Here is a 19,157-nt window from a genome sequence, read left to right as displayed (position 1 = left end):
CAGATGGGGAGGGGGAGAGCTCGACCAGCCTTCAGCTCTTAGAGCTCGCAGGGAAAAAAGTTACTGTGTTCCAGCTAGCGGTGGATGTAATGAATCTTAATTCTCATCTCCAGATCATGCACGAAAAGCAATGGCCTAAATGATCATGGATGGACGGTATTAATCTTTTTCTTTGAACAAGCTAAAGGCGCCAAGGGCGACATGTATTCATACCACTCACAGTTTACATCATGGAGGTCTAGATCTGTAACACAATGTTTTAGGGGACAATCTCTGCCAAAATGATCAGGATTGTGACAACTAAAAGGCATTAGAAACTGCCGGATTCTGCTGAATTGCTTTTTGGGCCTGTTCGTTGCAAGTTCTTGAAGTATGGAACACCTTAACCTGCATCTCTCTAGTTGCTAAACAGAAGTCAGCAACCATAGAATCTGCCAATGTCCTGGTTCATCTGTTGGTGCTCGAGCAGCTAGAGCCTTTGCCAGGGTAAGGCTGTCAGTAAGAAAAACTACACCCTTGAGCTGTAGATGTTGAACTAAAATTGCAGCCACCTTCGTTGCTTGGGCTTCGGCTTGTAGAGGAGTTGTTGCTCTGTCTGACGATGCTGAAATTTTGGCTTCCATTCTATTGTGTTCTTGTTGTACCTGTATCTGAATCCCTAGACCTGCTCATGAATCTTGCCTATTTTCTTGAGGGTTCTTCCAAGCTGCATCTGTAAAGATTTTGATTGTTGCTTCTAGCTTGGTGGCTTGGTGTAAAAATACTAAAAATATGTCTGAAATAAACTTGATCTTCCATTGTACTCATAAAAAGAATTCCACATAAGAAAAACACCCCTTTGACTTCAGGGCAAATTTTTTTTGGTCAAAATAGTGCGAGGAGTGACTTGTATATAGCAATATTGTTTGTTTTTTCCCTGAAGTCAATGCTAGGTTTTTATTTATGAAAATTTATATACTAGTGCAAAAGAAAGTTAAGTTTATTAAAAAAACCTTTGAACTTTTTTGACTTTTTTGTAATTATTGAACTTTTTTTCCAATATAGGATGTATATACAGCCAGTAACCAGGGGCATTTACCACGACACTATAGACTATGGTCTGCTCCAGAGATTTCATGTGATCAACTGAAATAAGTTTAGTGCTTTAGTCTTTTGAGCCCATCCTCAACTTTCATCCTGGATTCACCGCTATATTCCATTATTGTAATGGTCGTAGTAAACAGCATCTGTATATTTTTATCTTTTTGTACCGAAAAAATATACTAAAATGTTGAGATCTTTGTGTAATTCTGTAACAGATAGACTACAGTAAGGCAAATTTGGTCATCTGCCGGTGGTGGCCCAAGACACATCATCACTGCAGACATTGACCGACGACGACGCGTTGTAGGCATGTGATCCAGGAGAAATGTCGGACGGCCCCGGCCTTGACAGGGTCGGTAGCGTGACGTCCTCAGATTGCAAGACGTTCATGAGCTGCACAACGGACGGCCGCACGCCCGGGCGCGGGTGCGTGCACCAGAGCCCGACAACCAGCGCCCGGTGTAGCTGCCACTTGCAATCGTCGAGCTGCTTGTCTCCCTTTAGCCTCTCATCCACCGCTTCAACAATGGCGCCCTTCTCATACAGGTTCCAGATCCACTTGAGCAGCGGCAGCGCCATGTATACTTTGTCAGCTGCTGTTGGTTGCTCCATCTCCATCTCCGTGTCCGGCCGGCGGCCGGACACTACCTCCAACACGACGATGCCAAAGTTGTAGACGTCGGATTCGGTGATCGGCCTGCGTGTGCGGACGAACTCCGGGTCTATGTACCCTGCGGTGCCCATGACAACATGCGTTGTCCGCGGTCCGGCTCCATGCTCCACGAGCCTCGCCAGGCCGAAATCCGCCAACTTGGTGCTGCGTGATGAGTCAAGAAGTATGTTGCTTGGTTTGATGTCACCATGCAGCACACACTGATCCCACTCCGTGTGGAGATAGCGTACTGCAGATCCTAAGCCAAGGATAATTCTGTATCTGAATGCGTGATGTGTTAGGTTAACTAGTAATGGGAATGATGGGAAAAAAGAGATATTCTATGTCATGATGGTTTTATTGCGTACATTACCTCTCTGACCAAGTGAGTAGACGATCAGTGTTGTATATGTGTCGATCAAGGCTGCCTTCCGGCACAAGCTCGTAGACGAGCAGGAGTCCTTTGCGGCTATCGGACCAGCCTAACAAGTGCACAAGATTCCGGTGCCTCAGCTGGCTTATGATCTTCACCTCGGATTCAAACTCTTTCCTCCCCTGCGCAGACGATTCCGCGGAGAGCATCTTGATGGCCACTGGGCGGTCTTGGTCGCTCAGGCTGCCCCGATCCACGTTGCCGAAGCCACCTCGCCCGAGCTTTCCCTCCTCCGCGAAGTCCTTGGTGGCCGCCACGAGCTCACGGTAGCGGTACCTTCTAGGGCCTACCCCTCTCTCGAATTCAGCCTGCTCGCGTTTTTCGTCGTCGGAATCGTCTAACCTCTCCCATATGCGTCGCCGACGGACTAGGACGACGGCGATGGCGCAGAGCAACACAAGAAAAGCTACTACTGCGGAAGGCACTTAGCACACGCACTAGTCGCCGCCGAGGACTGGTGCTGCTAGTAGCCACCGTGGCATCATCTAGAGTGGAGCTAAATAACCAAGACATCACCTGATGTAGCTCGCTGCAGATGCCAGTTGATGCGGCGAAGCCGATTGCAACTTCATGAGGCAAATTCGCCTTCATGTCCACTGACGCGTTCACCATGTACGGCTTGTCGCCGTCGATGCGAAGACGGGCGATAAGGACACCCGTGCGGTTGTCGTAGCTGATCTCGGCAGTCATGACCGCGTCGTCAGAGACCAAGCGCTTCGTTACGTTTGTGTAGGCCCTGGAGTCGATGCTGTTCACGTCTATGCCGACGTGGTTGTCGCTGTGGTCCCAGGAGTTGGGGTAGGCGTCGAACTCCACCGCGACGGTGCGGTCATCGCCGGCGGCGTTGAAGCGGTTGCTGTCGTTGAAGAGAGCGAGGTTCTCCCCGACGCTGTTGGGAGGGAGCCTCGACGGGAAGTGCGCCAGGAAGAAAGCCATGCCGTCACCAGCACCGTCACGAGTGACGTGGCTCAAGCTGCATAGACGAAGATTTTCGTCCGTCTCGTTCTTGGGCCTGATCCGGAACGTGAAGTTGGAGGAAAAGCTGGCCACCTCACCGGTGGCGTTGTTCCAGAGCGGCACCGGCCGAGCATATGATGCTCGGCCGACGCTGAAGAAGTTGGCTTTGAGCTCGTTCTTTGTTAGCTCGATAGCGCCGGAGACCATGCGCGCGTCATGTTCGCATCTGAGCTCCGTGTCACAGAGATCGTCGGAGCTGGAGAAGTTGAAGCTGAAGGAGAGCGCGGTAGCAATTAGCAAGGACGATGAGTAGCTCAGACAAGTGTACACGGAGACGAGTAGGAGGCGATGAGGCCTCATTATGGTTGATGTTTGGCTCGCGATCGAGAGACGAGGTGTGACAGCTATAACTAGCTTCCTTGGGTTCTAGTGGCACCTCCGCCCGGCCAGCTTCAGGACAGTGGCGGAGCCAGGAATTTGCTGCTGGGTATTCTTTTAAAAAAATTGTGCCAAAGCAGTGCAATAGAACAATAAATGTACAGCAAGATGATAACATCAATGATTCAATGACCATACATTGATAATAGTAGCAAAATATCATTGTGGCAATAACTCTAACAATTAAGAAGATTACAAATAGCAAAGGAAATTACAATATAACTTTACGATCCCCTTTTTGGAAGAGATTGATGACATCTTCATCTTTCACTTGCCTGAAGAATTCTCTCTCAACGAATGTAACCAAGCAATCGTTCAAATATTCATCACCCATTTTGTTTCTTAGTGAATTCTTCACGTATTTCATCGAGGAAAATACCCTCTCAACGCTAGCAGTGGCTACCGGAAGAATGAGAACCAACTTAAGAAGTTTGTAAACAATATAATATTGTTCATTCTTTCTTGTCTCAACCATCAAAACTGAAAGCTCACATAGATTCTTCAACTTGCTAAACCTTTTACCCTTACGCACATGAGAAATGAACATGCTTAATTGCCATGGAAGTCTTGACAATTCATCCTTTCAAATTGGGGCATTGATTCATCATCTTCATTGACCGCTTCATCATCTTCTACAATTGGGGTTGTCTCCCTCTCCGGTTGCAGAGCTTCATCATGTGTTTGCACTAGTGCTAGCTGCAGATTGCTCTCAACCTCAACCGAAAGAGGAGTTGGTGTGGATGTAGAAGTTAGTTTCCTTGTCTTTGAAGATTTGTCCCACATTTCAAATATGCTAACATTCTTCTTCTTCATCTACATCACAATCACATAAACAAAATGGAAATTAGTGACTGTGACAATGTGCCATGGACTAATGTACATTGGACAAACATTTCAATTTTCATAGTAAGCAGCAAATCATGCAGTATTGAAATCATGTATGATTATATGCAGCAAATCCTGTAAGAGAACATCCAAAGATGAACATGACGAAATTATTGCAATTTCAGTTTACTGCATTTTCCTTTCCCATACCGCAGTTTTGTTTTGCATTCAAGTTTTCTGCCTTTGTTGGCTGTTTTTCTCTACAAGTAGCAATCATGTGCCTTTGATTATCTTAGGAGCAAATGAATCAAGTTCAGTTTCAATCACTGAATAATATTCAGATTTGTTAGAAACAGCAAAACAGAGAGAAATAATAGATGCAAACTGTTGAGGAAAGGAGGATGGACCTGCTGGCTCCTCGTTGTCGCCGCGCTGGGGAGGCCGGAGGCGGCGGAGGGCGGGCGCTGCCGACTGCCGCCGTGCTGGGGAGGCCGGAGGCGGACTGGCCACTGGCGGACTGGCCACTGGCGTCTGGCGGAGCCGCGGAGAAGAGGGCCGGACGCCGGAGGCAGAGGGTAGGGGAGGGACCGAGGGAGATGGCCGGCACTGGGGGAAGCGGGTAACTGGGACCGGGGGAGGAGAAGGCCGGCCGCCGGACCTAGAGTCGCTCGCCGCCGCCAAAGCCTTCAGGTAGCGCTAGGTTTGGGGGAAAAGGATAGGGCGGGGGCGCCAGATTCGTTCGATCTGGAATCGGGAGATGCCCGCTCGAGCGGTCGGCTCCTCGCGCGCCTGACCAGACACTCGCTCGCTCGTGTCTGGCGCCTCGCGTCGCTGCCGTGGTGCGTTTGGGCTGGGCCAAGACCAAGTCAGCCTTCATACCATACATAATACATGTAGTAATTTTTTTTTGCAAGAAATTCTTTGGTATTCCAGGGAAGTCCCAGGAATACCCCCAGCTCCGCCATTGCTTCAGGATCAGGTGGCGCCACGCAGGCTCGATGTGACATGTATCCCAGCTTTGAATTTTTCTTTCGCTTCTACACTAGGGCCGGCATTCCGTCGGTTTCCACATGTGCTAGTCTACTGGCCTACTACAAGGACTCAGACAACTAGCACACGGCGAACACACCCATCAGAATCTAAGCCACTCGTTGTTAGTTTTGGGATCGGTGCAACATTTTCTTGAATTAGCAAAAGGTCCATACTCATTTATTAGACTAGCCACAATGGAGAGTAACATACACTAGTAACATACACATATTCCTAGACTATGTTACTACCTTCATAGTGGGTAGTAACATAAGTGTAGTGTCATGCAAAGGTTCATTTATTAGGTTATAGACTCATATTGCATTGGGACATGTGATGTTATAGTAACTAGCTAAGTTACTGTAACTACCTCTTTCCTCATTAACTCATTGCCACATAAGCAAATTTGCTGAGTTGGACTCGATGTTACTGCTCAAGTTACTCCCACTGTGGCTAGTCTTAGTAAACTGGACGCAGCGCATTTAACTCACACATTGACTGACAAATTGGTGCAAACTTTCAATGGAGAACTGATTGAAATAAATGAATGTAAACTTGCCAGGCAACTTACAGTGGAAAGGTACCCCTAAAAAAGCTTATAGTGAAAAGATAAAACGGTAAAAGGTAAAATAAAAGATGCCGCTACAAAGACTTAGACTAGTTTTTTTTCGAAGTATTTGAAGAATATTATGATTTTCTCATAAACCACAGTTTTCAAAACTTTGAGGTGTTTGGATTCAACAAATACCACAGTTTTATAAACATATTATCTCTAATACCATTTTTTTCTTAGTATTCAAGAAAAAATGTCTTGACCACTTTTTTCTAATCTGAAGAAGAAAAAACTATGGGTTTTTGAAACTGAAGTATTCATTACTTACGCAATTGAATACAGCGGTTTTAGATTACTACGGTTTTGAGAAAACTATGTTGCCAAACTAAGCTTTAGTACAAAAAAGGTCTCAGTAAGCATGCATATAATAATTTGTTTACATGATTAGGGTCGGATGGTTGATAATACAAATTATCATATCTCCATCATTAAGCACTACTTCTTTCATCGTACTAAATTATGCGACAGAAACACAACCTTGAGGGAGCAGTTAATCACATAATCAATCTTCCCAACCTCAAATTTTGTTCAACTAAAACATTAGATGGCCAGTATACTAGCAAGATTTGATCAAGGCCACAGTAATAGCGGGTTCCATTTAATATTTGATGGGTGGTTCGGAGGTGACCATTGGATACAATGGAGTCTTCTCCTCTGCCACTGGTCAGGTCAGCACGATTGTTGATATTCATATGGGAGGGATATACACAACTGTTGAATTATGGAATACATCCTGACTAATATAATGGTTGGGATCCCGATGCAAATGAGTAGAGGAGATTCCGGTGGGGAGCGTCGCCGAGTGCTCCTATACAATTTCGAGGAAGTCCTACATACTACTCCGGTACAAGATGTTGCGGGTAGTCGATAGAGCCTTAACACAAGAAATAAATATTGAAAATTTGAAATGGACTGGAGCTTCAATATATAATCCACTAGCATGGCCAACCTTGATATTTTTTCGTGGCAACATCCTTGTCATAAAAAATTGATCTTCTTGAGAGAAATTTCAAAGCCCTGTTATTGTATTGATTCAATATTCATCCAGGAACCACCGAGCCCTCTGTTTTTAATTAGCATCCCTATCGCCGGATCAAAAATACCCAAGGCGATTTTAGCGTTGGGGCCCGAAAATCGGTCCAATCGCGCCTCTAGGATCTCGTTTAGCGTTGGTTTGGGCCGAAATAACAGCCGGCGACCCCGAGCCAAACCCAAGCCCCCGGGGGTCGCCTGGGGGCGCCGGCCGAAGAGAAAAGGGGCGTGGGTCCGCTCTGTCGACGAGAGAAGGCCCATTTCCCCCCGCTTTCCCCCCTCCGTTTCCCTCCATTCCCCCTTCCTCCCGCCATTCTCCTCCCCCTCCCCTCCATCCAGCCGCCATGCCGCCGAAGAAGTACATGGCCCCCAGCCCAGCGCCGCTACCGATGTCAACGCCACCGCCACCGCCCTGCCGAAGCAGAGGAAGTAGAGGGCGCCGCCGTCAAAGCCACCGGGCATGTCTAACGCCGACTGGAAGGCGGAAGTTCAGCGCCCGGAGGCTGTCACCACCGACCAGCGGAACAGGGCCAACGCCAAGAAGGCCCGGGACAGGGCGGCGCTGGCGGCGGCAATGGCTGCGACCGTGGCGGAGCAGGCAGATCGCGCGGCCGAAAAAGCCGAGGCGTCTAGCGCGGGGATGATGAATCCACCCGACAAGTCCGAGTGATGGTGCATCCACGACGCCCAGCACAAAAGTCGCGTCAACCCGACCAGCCCGCAAACGCCGACTCCCGCCAGTCCGACGCCGGAGGACGATGCCGCAGTTTGATGCATTGCCTACGCGTCCTTTCTTTTGCACACCGAACTTGTTATTGATCGCCGAACTGTGGCGAAGTGATCGCCGATCTTCGCCTGGACTTTGTGGTGCTGATCGCCGAACTTGTGGCATTTTTTGGGTAGCAAGAATGGACAAGTTTGAATTTACGACGCCTTGGAGGCGACACCTGAGGGCGTGGCTGGGACATAGATCGTCTCAAAGCCTAAAAATCGCCGGGCGAGCCTCCGAAATAACGCCGGCCTATGCGCTGGGGGGCCGAAGGAGTGGAGTTGCTCTAACCCAACTGTCACTTAGTTAGGATGTCTAGCTATCCTGTGATAATTGCTAACACTAACAAAGTTGGAAAGCTCGGTTTTTTTAAGAACTGGAAAGCTGTTTTTTCTTCTTCAAGGATACGTCGAAGATTGATGTATCGTGAGCATATATAAGCAACGCCAAGATGGCACATACTACATCGTTTTACATTACAACCACAGCTACGAGGTCCCAAGTCATCACATGTTGGTGTGGCGAGCTTTGACGGAGGCCCATCGGTCCCGCCATGATGATGAGCCTACAAGCTGGGGTGGGTTGAGCAGGCCGGAGACCGCGGCTGCTAAGAGCATCTCCAGTCGTTCGGCCCTTAGGGCGCTAAAAAAGAGCGGTCTGGGGGCAAATCGGTGCTAGTTCGGCTTCTGGGGCGACCTAACTCCCAGTCACGCCCCCAGGCGCCGCCCAAGGACGCGGAAAATTTGAACTTAGTCGTTCTCGCTCACAAAAGACGTTACACAAGTCTGACGATCGCAACTCACAGTTCGGCGATCGGACAGCCGTACAAAAAATAGAACGGCAGAAGTTCGCGTTCACATCACTCGGCGGGCTCTGCCCCAGGCGTCGGCGGAGTTGGTGTGCGCGGGCTTGGCCGTGTCGGAGCTGCTTCTGCGTTGGGCGGTGTCGGCGCGGCATCGGTGCTGCTGGGTGTCGTGGAGGCGTCATCACGCGGGCTTGGCGGCGTCGACAGCGGTATCGAGGGAAGCTGGTTTAGGATGAGGCGGCGCTCCGCCAAGTACCACGCCTTGACCACCTCGTCGGTGCTCTGGAGCATGTCCGCCCTGCCCAGTAGGAAAGCCAGGTCGGTGTTTCTCTTCTTCGCGACGACGTTGGTCCGGAGCAGGTCGAGCTTGACGGCGCTGCTCGACATCAACGCCGACCACCGCGCGTCGGTCTTCTCTTCACGAAGGACGGCCCGGGCCTGCACGTCGGCGAGGCAGTGCTCGATGGACTCGCGCACTCGAGCGGTAGCCGCCTCGGCGTGTTTCCCCTTCTTGGCACCTTTGTTGCCGTCCGGCCGCCCTTCCGATGCGCCAGGAGTCGGCGCGTCCGGCTTGTAGGTCTCCTTGGCCTTGTCGAGGGTGCGCCGGACTTCCGCTCACTTCTCACACTTGTCAATGCGCTTGTAAACGTGAAGGTACTTGAATTCGGCGTCGCTATTGCTCTGCCGGTACAGGGCGAACATGCGCAGCAACTGGGCGGAGGAACAAACAGTTGGCAGGCGTACACGACGAAGAGAGGCGGGAGACCGGCGTGGCATACCTGATCCTCAACGCCGGCGCCGCTCTCCGGGCGAGCCAGGACCTCCTCGACGACCCCATGCCGTTTGTTGCACGCCCCCTGGATACGCCCCCAATGGTTCGCCATCGCCTTCGAGCCGCGCTGCATGTAGACGCCTTTGAAATAGGGGTCGACGAGATTGCGCTCGTCGAACTCGGCCTTGATGCGGTCCCAGTACGTCTCGATGCACTGGTTCGTGCCGGTGGTCGGGTCGAGGCAGACGACTTTCCATGCTTCGGCGAGGCATTCCTCCTCCTTGGACGCCCACTTGATGTGCGGCTCGCCTGACCTGGCCGCCCGCTTCTTCTTCTTGCGCCCTTCACCGGAACAGGCGCCGGCTCCTCCTCCTCCTCCTCCTCCTCCTCGTCGTCGTCCTCCTCCTCCTCCTCCTCCTCGTCGTCCTCCTCCTCCTACTCCTGCTCCTCCTGCTCGTCCTCGCCGTAGATGTAGCCGAGCTCGCCGTCCATGCCGCCGCTGAGATCCACCGACTCGTCCTGGGTGACAAACCCGGGAGACGCGGCGGCCGCGGCCGAACCTACCGCAATGATGTCGTCCATGTCGCCCTCGGTCTCGTCGGTGTCGCCGAGGTGCGAGAAGGGCAGCGCGCAACGGCGTAGATGGGGCGTCGGGGAGGACGCGTAGGCGGGCGGCGAGTAGTTGTATGGAGGGTACTGCACGCTGGCGAAGGCGTGCGCTGGGCCGGGTGTCCATGGGGAAAGATGATGTTTGGGTTGAACCCACTGTGCGCGTCCCCGTCGGCGTAGCTCGGCGAGGGCGATCCCCATGGCTGCGGCGACGGAGAGCCGACGCTTTGCTGGTCCCAAGGAGCGTACTAGGCGTGGCTGCCGGGTGGATTCATCATCCCCGCGCGAGTCGCCTCGGCCTCGGCTTGGTCCGCCGAAGCGGCAGCCGCAGCCGCGCGCACCGCGTTGTCGCGGACCTTCTTGGCGATGGCCTGTTGCGCCGGTCGGTGGTGACAGCCTCCCATCACTGAACTTCCGCCCTCCACTCGACGTTTGTCATGCCCGGTGGCTTGGACCGCGGCGCCCTTGGCTTCCTCTGCTTTGGCTGGGTGACGGAGGCGGTCGCGGTTGCCGCCGCGCAGGGGGCGACGTACTTCTTCGATGGCATGGCGGCCGGCTGGGAGGCGAGCGGGAGGGAGATTGGCGGGAGGAAGGAAGAAAATGGGAGGGGAGTGGGGGGGAAGCGGGGAGAAACGGCGGGAATAGGCGCTGGACTCGCCGACAGGGCGGACCCACACACCCTTTTCGCTTGTGCCGACGCCCCAGGCGCCCTGGGCGCGGGCGCCGGGTTCTGCCTGGGTCCGCCGGCACCAGTTTCGGCCCGAGCCGGCGAAAAACGGGCTTCTGGGAGGCGACTGGGCCGTTTTTTCAGCGCCGGCACGGCGAAAACACCTGGGGAAGGCCTGTTGGGGACGGGGCTGGAGATGCTCTAATGCTGCAACGCATCATGACCCGACACGGCCGGGCCGGCATAGACAGTCTAAAGGAGATATGAAGCCTTGACCTCCCTATCTGGCACGCCAGATGGACAGGTGATCGTCGATACCGAAGATTGAAGAAATCCCCTTTTAGAGATTCGGTCAGAGGTCAAACACTTCAGATACCAAGGCTTGGTTTATCCAGGTTCAGATCATGGAGAAGGTGTAACACCCTACCAGTGGCGAACCCAGGATTTGAGGTTACCCAGGGCTAACTTTTAAAGAAAAAAAATTAAACCTGCAGTGCAATCAAGTAAGACAATCAACAGAAAATATTGGTCAAATAGTATGCATTTAAGGAAGAAATTAACAAAATTAATGGTTCAAAATAGTTTCATTCTCAAGAACTAGGTGAAAATATATAATGCAACAGAAAATTCATATAGATTCTACTACTCCGTCCTGCAATGTAAGACGTTTTTGCAAGTTGTTTTAACTTGCAAAAACGTCTTATATTGTGGACTTCTGCTTGTTGAATCCTTCATTCTTCACTCCAAATAAATGTCTAATCTTCAAGTCAATTAGGTACCTCAACATGTAAAAAAGCATACAACAATATAAAACTTAGCACAATACGACATTGGTTCAAACAAAAACTACGACAAGTATTTACCGCCAATTTGTAGTTATACGTGGAGGATTTGGTAAATGCCCTATACGATTCCTTAGGCGATGGAAATGTTCTATGATCTCTTAGGCGATGGAAATGTTCTATGATCTTCTAGTCTACAATCCCAGCAAATACATCTCCCTGGAACAGCAGGAGCGGGTCGACTCCCTTCTCCTTCTCCATCCAGCACCATCAATTGGAGATGGACCTGGGCAACGCAGTGGGAAGGCGGCAGGGGAAGGCACCGCACCAAGGCGGGAAGCCGGCAGTGGAGGGCGGCGGCGTGCGCGCAGACGCGTTGTGGCTGCACGTTTGAATCGATAGGGATTATAGGAATTGGGAACGTCAAGCTGCAGAAAATAATAGGCCCGCGTGATAGATTGTTCAATTGGGCCTTACTTACTAGCCCATGTGCCAAGTTAGAGCGAATCATTATTTTCTATTCTCTTCCTCCTTCCTGCTCGACGACTGAAACTACAGGAGAGCTTGCCTCCCATAGAGTCCACTACCCATGCTGGCGCCGCCCCGGGTAGTTCTGCGTCTGCGTGCGTGCTCTTGCTGAGATATGTGTGTGTGTTCTACAAGATTTCTCCCTCATTCTTGGGCTCCGGTTCCCCATTTATATGCTACCAAGGGAGACCACACGAGCCGTTACACCCAATCCAACCCTACCTACCTGAGTGTCGATGGCAAAACCCTGTAGTGATGTGTTGGCCCTGTTTGGATTCATAGGTTAGAGTTAGTTTGGGTTAGATTGGACTCAACTAACCCGAAAATATCCAAACAGGAGGGTTAGTTTGGGTTAGATGCATCTAACTCATTCAAAAAATCTAACCCACCCAAGAGGTGCTTATTTGGGTTAGTTCTTCTCGGGACCACTAAAAAAACATTTTTTTCTCTGGCTCTCGCCGCAGCAGATCTCTCCCCACTTCCTCGAAGCTTCTCGTCCTCTCCCTCCCTCTCTCTCGCACCGTCCGTGATGGTGCCTCGCCGTATCCGCGCTCCATCTAACTCTGCCATCCAAACACCTCTTAGTCTGGAGTTAGTTCAGGGTTAGAATCTAACTCTAACCTCTAACTGAGTTAGAGTATCCAAACAGGGCCGTTGTTGTATGTCCACCTGCCCTTGTTGACAGGAGAGGGGTGCCACACGGGAGCACGGCCGAAGTCAAAGAGGGCGTCGTCCCGTCGCGTCTTTACAAATGGCAACCCTCAAAGTTCGGGAGACATGCGCCCACGCGTGCCTCTTCGTCATTGCCACGAATGTAGGCTACCGAAGAGACGTCAGGCCTCCCCTTTGTCTACCATGGTCCACGAGGCCCCAAGGACATCCCTGCCAACCCGGAAAACTGGCCAGAAGGCGCGCAAGCCTGTGGGCGTGCCTGGGGTGGAGTCCCCGGGGGTTTGTCGTGCCCATGTTGCGCTTGTGCATAGGCCCCAAGCACCTAACTCGAGGGCCACCCTGGGACCGAGTTCAGCCCGCGCCATGGATCCCTGACACCACTGATGTCTATTTCAGTGTTTTATGAGCCAAGACCCGGATCAATGAGGCTCTTGTTTCAGATGGCCAGGCTATTCAAACGAGTGACCTTGTTCCGACCGAACTTGGCGCCAGGAAGCAATGCATTTGTTGTGTAGTCAAAGCTCTGCCACAACAATATGTCAGATGACGATCTCCCTGTGAGGCCAAGGTATCCACTGTTCAAGAGAACAACACTAGTCCTATGTATGTTGGTTCGTGTCCTATTGACAATGTGGGTGGACCAAAGCTACGGACGGAGTGCCAGCATGGTTTACGATGACAAGTTTGCCATCACATGAGATCTTGAGTTGTGTTAGGGGGTCTGTGATGGGCCACGCAGCAGTAAAAACTGGGATTTTTGTCGAACCATATGCCAAGGTACGAGCTGGCGTTGTGGGACTTACTGATGGTGCTTGCTGGCTGGAAGAAGCCGAGCGCGAGCTTGCCGTTTCTTGAGATGAGGTTGGTGCCGATGGCGAGCACTTGGCCTCCTGTAAGAGTATCACTTGCTGCAGAGGAGCATGAAGGGGCGTGCAAGAGGAGAAGCCCGAGCAATATGTAGAGTGGAGGCATGGATGAATGAGTTGGCTAAGAGAGGAAGTATGGTTGGTTGAAGCACGCTGGATGGACGCATGCTCTGCTCTGCTCTTCTATACATAGACGGAAGAAGAGGATTAGAATGGACAATTACGATGAAAGCATATATCATACAGTATATGTTTCAGCTGACTGACAGGGAAGGCACTTGGGATCTAGAAAATTCAGATTGGTCGTTAAGACAGCACTGCATCTGTACCCACTTGAGCTGCCAGTTGAACTATGGTAGCTGTACACCCACATGGTATCTCCCTCTAGATATATACGGTATATTTACATATATACAAGGCAGTATAACAATAAAAACCATGTGCTACCCGGCAGGGTATACTACCTAGCACACTATGGTCTATGGATGAGGACTTTAAATGAAGCTTGGTAAAGTCAACCACAAGGCTACCACCAAGTTTACAAGGGACATTTTGGTGAGCTCTATCTTAGGAAGTGCTAACCATACTACTCCCTCCGTTCCAAATTACTCGTCGCAGAAATGGATGTATCTAGAACTAAAATACATCTAGATACATCCATACTTGCAACAAGTAATTCGGAACGGAGGGAGTATTTAAGAACCCAACAATTAAGGCAATGGCCTGAACGATCATGGACTCATGGTATTAACCTAAATCAGAAAGAGTGTACCATTTACCTCACTTATTGAAGGGTTATCTTGAAAGATGATATGGGAAGCGTACTACCACCCGTAGGTGGCCGCGGTATATATTGACTCTGGCGAACAGCCTGCCGTGGCGTACAAGTTGAGACGATCGCTAGGATACGTCTAGATTACAGGAGATCGAGGGAAGTAGTTTGAAAACAGATAGAAAGAGATATATGAGTTTAAACTACAACTCTATCTATCTATCCTTTTGTCTAACACTCCCCCTCAATCGAACCTCTACGGGAACTTACCAAGGTTCAGATTGTACTTGAAGCCATCCAATTTTCTCATTGTGAGAGGCTTTGTAAACCCATCAGCCAGCTGATCACCAGTTGGAATAAACCTTATGTCAAGAAGTCCTTGAGATACTCTTTCTCGAACAAAATGAAAGTCAACTTCAATATGCTTTGTTCGTGCATGAAAAACAGGGTTAGCTGAGAGATAGGTTGCACCAATATTGTCACACCATAACCTTGCAGCTCGTGGAGTTTTAATCCCAAGGTCATACAGCAAAGTTTGAATCCACATTACTTCAGCTGTAGCATTTGCTAAAGCTTTATACTCAGCCTCAGTACTAGACCTCGAGACAGTAGCCTGTTTTCTTGCACTCCATGACACAAGATTTGTTCCCAGAAATACAGCAAAACACCTGTGGACCTTCTATCATCAGCACACCCAGCCCAATCTGCATCTGAATAAGCAGTAACAAGTGTAGATGGAGACTTGGTAATTTGAAGCCCAAGTCCCTCTGAAAACTTAAGATATCTCACAATCCTTTTAACTGCTGTCCAATGAGTGGTACTAGGTGCATGTAAATACTGACATACCTTGTTCACGGAGTAAGAAATATCAGGACGTGTAAGAGTCAGATACTGTAATGCACCCACAACACTTCTGTAATTTGTTGCATCCTCTGGTCCAAGTGCTACCCCACTATCAATTGTGAGCTTTTCTGAAGTTGAGATGGGTGTACTTACAGGCTTACACTTTTCCAAACCTACTCTCCTGAGTATATCAGCAGTGTATTTTTCTTGAGTCAGAAGTATACCGTCCTTCACATGTTTAACTTCTATACCAAGAAAATAGTGAAGATCTCCCAAGTCCTTGAGAGCAAATTCTACCTTCAGATCCTTAAGCAAGCAAGTGGTGGCATCTGAACTTGAGCTAGCAACAATAATATCATCAACATAAACAAGCACAAACATAGTGATGTTGCCTTTGTTATAAAAGAACAATGAAGTGTCAGCCTTTGAAGGTGTAAACCCAAGCTGTTGTAACTGAGTGCTCAACCTCGAGTACCAGGCTCTTGGGGCCTGTTTTAAACCATACAAGGCTTTCTCTAGCTTGCAAACATGATAAGGTGTGTTTTTGTTCTCATATCCTGGTGGTTGCTTCATAAAAACCTCTTCTTCCAGAACACCATGAAGAAACGCGTTCTGAACATCTAGCTGACGCAGACTCCAACCTCTGGAAATGGCAATAGACAGTACAAGACGAATAGTAGCTGATTTAACAACAGGACTAAACGTATCCTCATAATCAATACCAAACCGTTGCTTGAATCCCTTAGCAACTAATCTGGCTTTGTATCTGTCAATACTACCATCAGACTTTTTCTTAATCTTATAAACCCATTTACAGTCAATCACATTTTGACCCTTTTTTGGAGGTACTAAACGCCATGTTTTATTTTTCATGAGTGCTTCATACTCAGTATCCATGGCTTTCTTCCACTCTTGACTAGCAAGTGCATCATGCAAATGAATTGGCTCACCCGTGCTAGTAAGAAAGGCACGTTTAACTTTGTCATACCTTATGGTTCCATCTGTGTATGTTTTCTCTCGAACTATACCAGACTGTGACCTTGTTTGGCGACGTAAAGGCTCCGGCACACCAGAGCCAGCAGAATGATCAGCCATAGGGGATCCCGCCTGATCAACTGTTCTGATTTGCTCCCGATCCGAGGAGCGAATCCCGCTCGTGACTCGCGCGGCATCTTCTGAGGCCACCTCCTCGGACGGGCTGCGCGCAGTGCCAGGGCTGGCCCCCATGCCTGCTGCCTGGTCGGCCATTGCGCCGGCCCGCTCGGTCGTGGCCCGTGGTGATTCGCCCGCCCGCGTACCACGTGAGCTGGCGGGGCTGGCGGGGCCCAGCCGGTCGGCCACCGGCCCGTCTGTCGCGCGCGAGGCGCCGCGCTCTGTCTCGGATCGAGCGCTGACAGAAGAATCTGCCTCGGATCGCACAGAGATGCTGCCAGGGAAATCCTCTTGGGATCCAGCGCCTGTTTTGTCTCCTTCTCCTTGCATAAAATCATGGCTATCTGCACACTTAGCATCTGGGTTAAATTTTTCTGTTAATTTTTCTGTTGAATAAATCACATCTGCAGCCTGGCATAATTCCCCCCCCCCCCCATGATCAGAATTAGGCATATAATCTGGAAGGAGGGCTATTTCTGCTCGGAGAAGAGCTCCGGCATTGGGATGGAGTTTAGAGAACGGAAAAATTGTTTCATCGAATACAACATCCCGTGAAATATATATGCGCCCAGACGATAATTCTAGACACTTATACCCTTTGTGAAGATTGCTATATCCAAGGAAAACACATTGCGTTGAGCGAAATTCAAGCTTATGTTGGTTATAAGACGGAGATTTGGATAGCATGCGCACCCAAAAATTTTCAGAGAATTGTAGTTGGGTTTTTGATCATACAATCGTTCCAAAGGAGTAGAATTACCTATGACTTTGCTAGGCAAACGATTTATGAGATAAGTGGCAGTGATAAAGGCTTCATCCCAATACTTCAGTGGCATAGATGCATGGGCTAAGAGAGATAGTCCTACTTCAATGATATGCCGATGCTTGCGTTCGGCTGAACCGTTCTGTTGATGTGCATGAGGGCAAGAGACATGATGAGCAACACCTATATTGCGAAAGAATGAATTGAGTTTCTCATACTCCCCTCCCCAGTCACTTTGGACTGTTTTGATTTTTCTGTCAAATTGGCGTTCAACCAACTTCTGAAACTCTTGGAAGATAGAGAAAACTTCAGATTTGTATTTGAGCAAATATATCCAAGTGAATTTGCTATAATCATCAATGAAACTAACATAGAATTTTTTTCTTCCAAAAGAATCTCTTGCATATCCCCATACATCACTGAAAATAAGTTCCAAAGGAGCATAAGACACACTATTTGACTTAGGATAAGGAAGTTGGTGACTTTTTGCACACTGACAAGCATCACAAACAGACTCATCTTTTTGACTAGAGGACAATGGAAGATTGTCTTTATTCACTACTTGCTTGACTATGACCGACGATGGATGACCTAATCTTTGATGCCATCTTGCCAAGGAGGGCTTGACGACGGAGTAGACTTGACGACGACGCCTTTTACTAAGTGCTCCGGATGTGATGGGGTAGAGCCCTCCAATGCATCTACCGTGATGAATGAGCTCCCTCGTTGCCCGATCCTTTATAAGAAAATATGTAGGGTGAGTTTCAAAGAAAACATTGTTGTCGGTAGTTAAGCGAGACACAGAGGCAAGGTTTTTGTCGGCTTGAGGGACATGAAGGACATCTTTTAAGATTAGATCACGGTTAGATGTAAGGGAATTAATAGAGGCTTGGCCGATGTGATTTATTTTCATACCTCCACCGCTTGCGGTGTGAATCTGGTCATCACCATAGTACTTTTCCCTCATAGCGAGCTTCTCCAGCTCGCTAGTCACGTGATCAGTGGCGCCTGAGTCGGCATACCAGACAGTGCCATCTCCTCCTTGCTGCTCACGGATTGCTGCTGCAGCATGGCGTGCATCAGGAACGTAGTCCTCGTCGTAGCGGTGCCAGCAATCCATGACCTCATGGCCTGGTTTCTTGCAGAGCTGGCACCGGACCCGAGGTGAAGAAGAGGATCCAGGAGCGGTGTTGTTGGTGTTGTTGAAGCCGCTGCTCCCAGATCGGGCGTTGCTCCCGCGCCCTCGCCCGTTGCCACCGCCGCTGCCGTTGCGACTGCGGCCCTGGTGACCGCGCCCACGGCCTGCTCCACGGCCGCGGGACACCGCATTGGCAGACGACTGGCGGACGTTCATGCCGTGAAGAAGGTTGAGCCGCGCGTCGAAGCTAAGAAGCTGGTTGAACAGCTCCTGGACAGTCACGGGCTCTACCCGTGCTGCAAGGGCCGAGACCACCGGATTGTAGTCGAGGTCAAGTCCGGCGAGAACATGAGAGACGATCTCAGCATTGCCGAGTGCCGCCCCTGTGCATGCGATCTCATCAGAAAGCATCTTGATCTTGGCAAGATACTCCGTCATGCTCAGGTTCCCCTTCTTCAGATTTGTGAGCTCTATGCGTGTGTTGATGGCTTGCGCCTGAGTTTGGGCAGCAAAGGTGGCGTGGATCGCTGCCCACACCTCCGCCGGTGTCTGAAGAGTGACAACCTGTGCAAGTATCTCGCGAGACAGAGAGCCCATCAGAAAACCTTGAAGTTGCTGCTGTTGTGCATACCAGAGAACGCGGGCGAAGTTGGCGATCTGCTCTTCCTTGCCCTCCTTGGTGATGGTGAGTGTCTCCGGTGGCGCCTGGCTCGCCGGATCAAGGTGGTGAGCCATCTGTGCGCCCTTGATTTGCGGCAACACGATGGCTTTCCACATGAGGAAGTTATTCCTCGTGAGCTTCTCCTGTGGTGATGGCCCGAGGGGTATGGCGTGGGAGGCGCTGGATGATGAGGGGGCAAAGGTGGAGGCGGAGGCAAGGGATGTGGTGAGCGCACTCATGGTGCAGGGTTGGGTGGAGGCGGTAGTCATGGCGAGGCTAGATGTGATCTCTTCTCT

General features: G+C 50.1%; 1 protein-coding gene and 1 pseudogene across 1 annotated transcript; both read right to left on the bottom strand.

Annotated features, from left to right (window-relative positions):
- Positions 1-1,322: 1,322 nt before the first annotated feature.
- On the bottom strand, positions 1,323-3,485 carry LOC119272835 (L-type lectin-domain containing receptor kinase IX.1-like). Its single transcript, XM_037554210.1, has 4 exons — positions 2,511-3,485; positions 2,109-2,476; positions 1,732-2,017; positions 1,323-1,641 (listed from the first exon to the last, which is right to left on the bottom strand). Exons 1-4 carry the CDS (start codon positions 3,483-3,485, stop codon positions 1,324-1,326), a joined length of 1,947 nt encoding a protein of 648 aa, XP_037410107.1. The 3' UTR covers position 1,323.
- Positions 3,486-18,439: 14,954 nt separating this feature from the next.
- Positions 18,440-18,578, bottom strand: LOC119273874 (annotated as a pseudogene).
- Positions 18,579-19,157: the final 579 nt, after the last annotated feature.

This window comes from Triticum dicoccoides, chromosome 3A (genome assembly GCF_002162155.2).
Source record: "Triticum dicoccoides isolate Atlit2015 ecotype Zavitan chromosome 3A, WEW_v2.0, whole genome shotgun sequence".
Taxonomy (NCBI): Eukaryota; Viridiplantae; Streptophyta; class Magnoliopsida; order Poales; family Poaceae; genus Triticum; species Triticum dicoccoides.
This window is presented reverse-complemented; position numbering and strand designations above follow the sequence as displayed.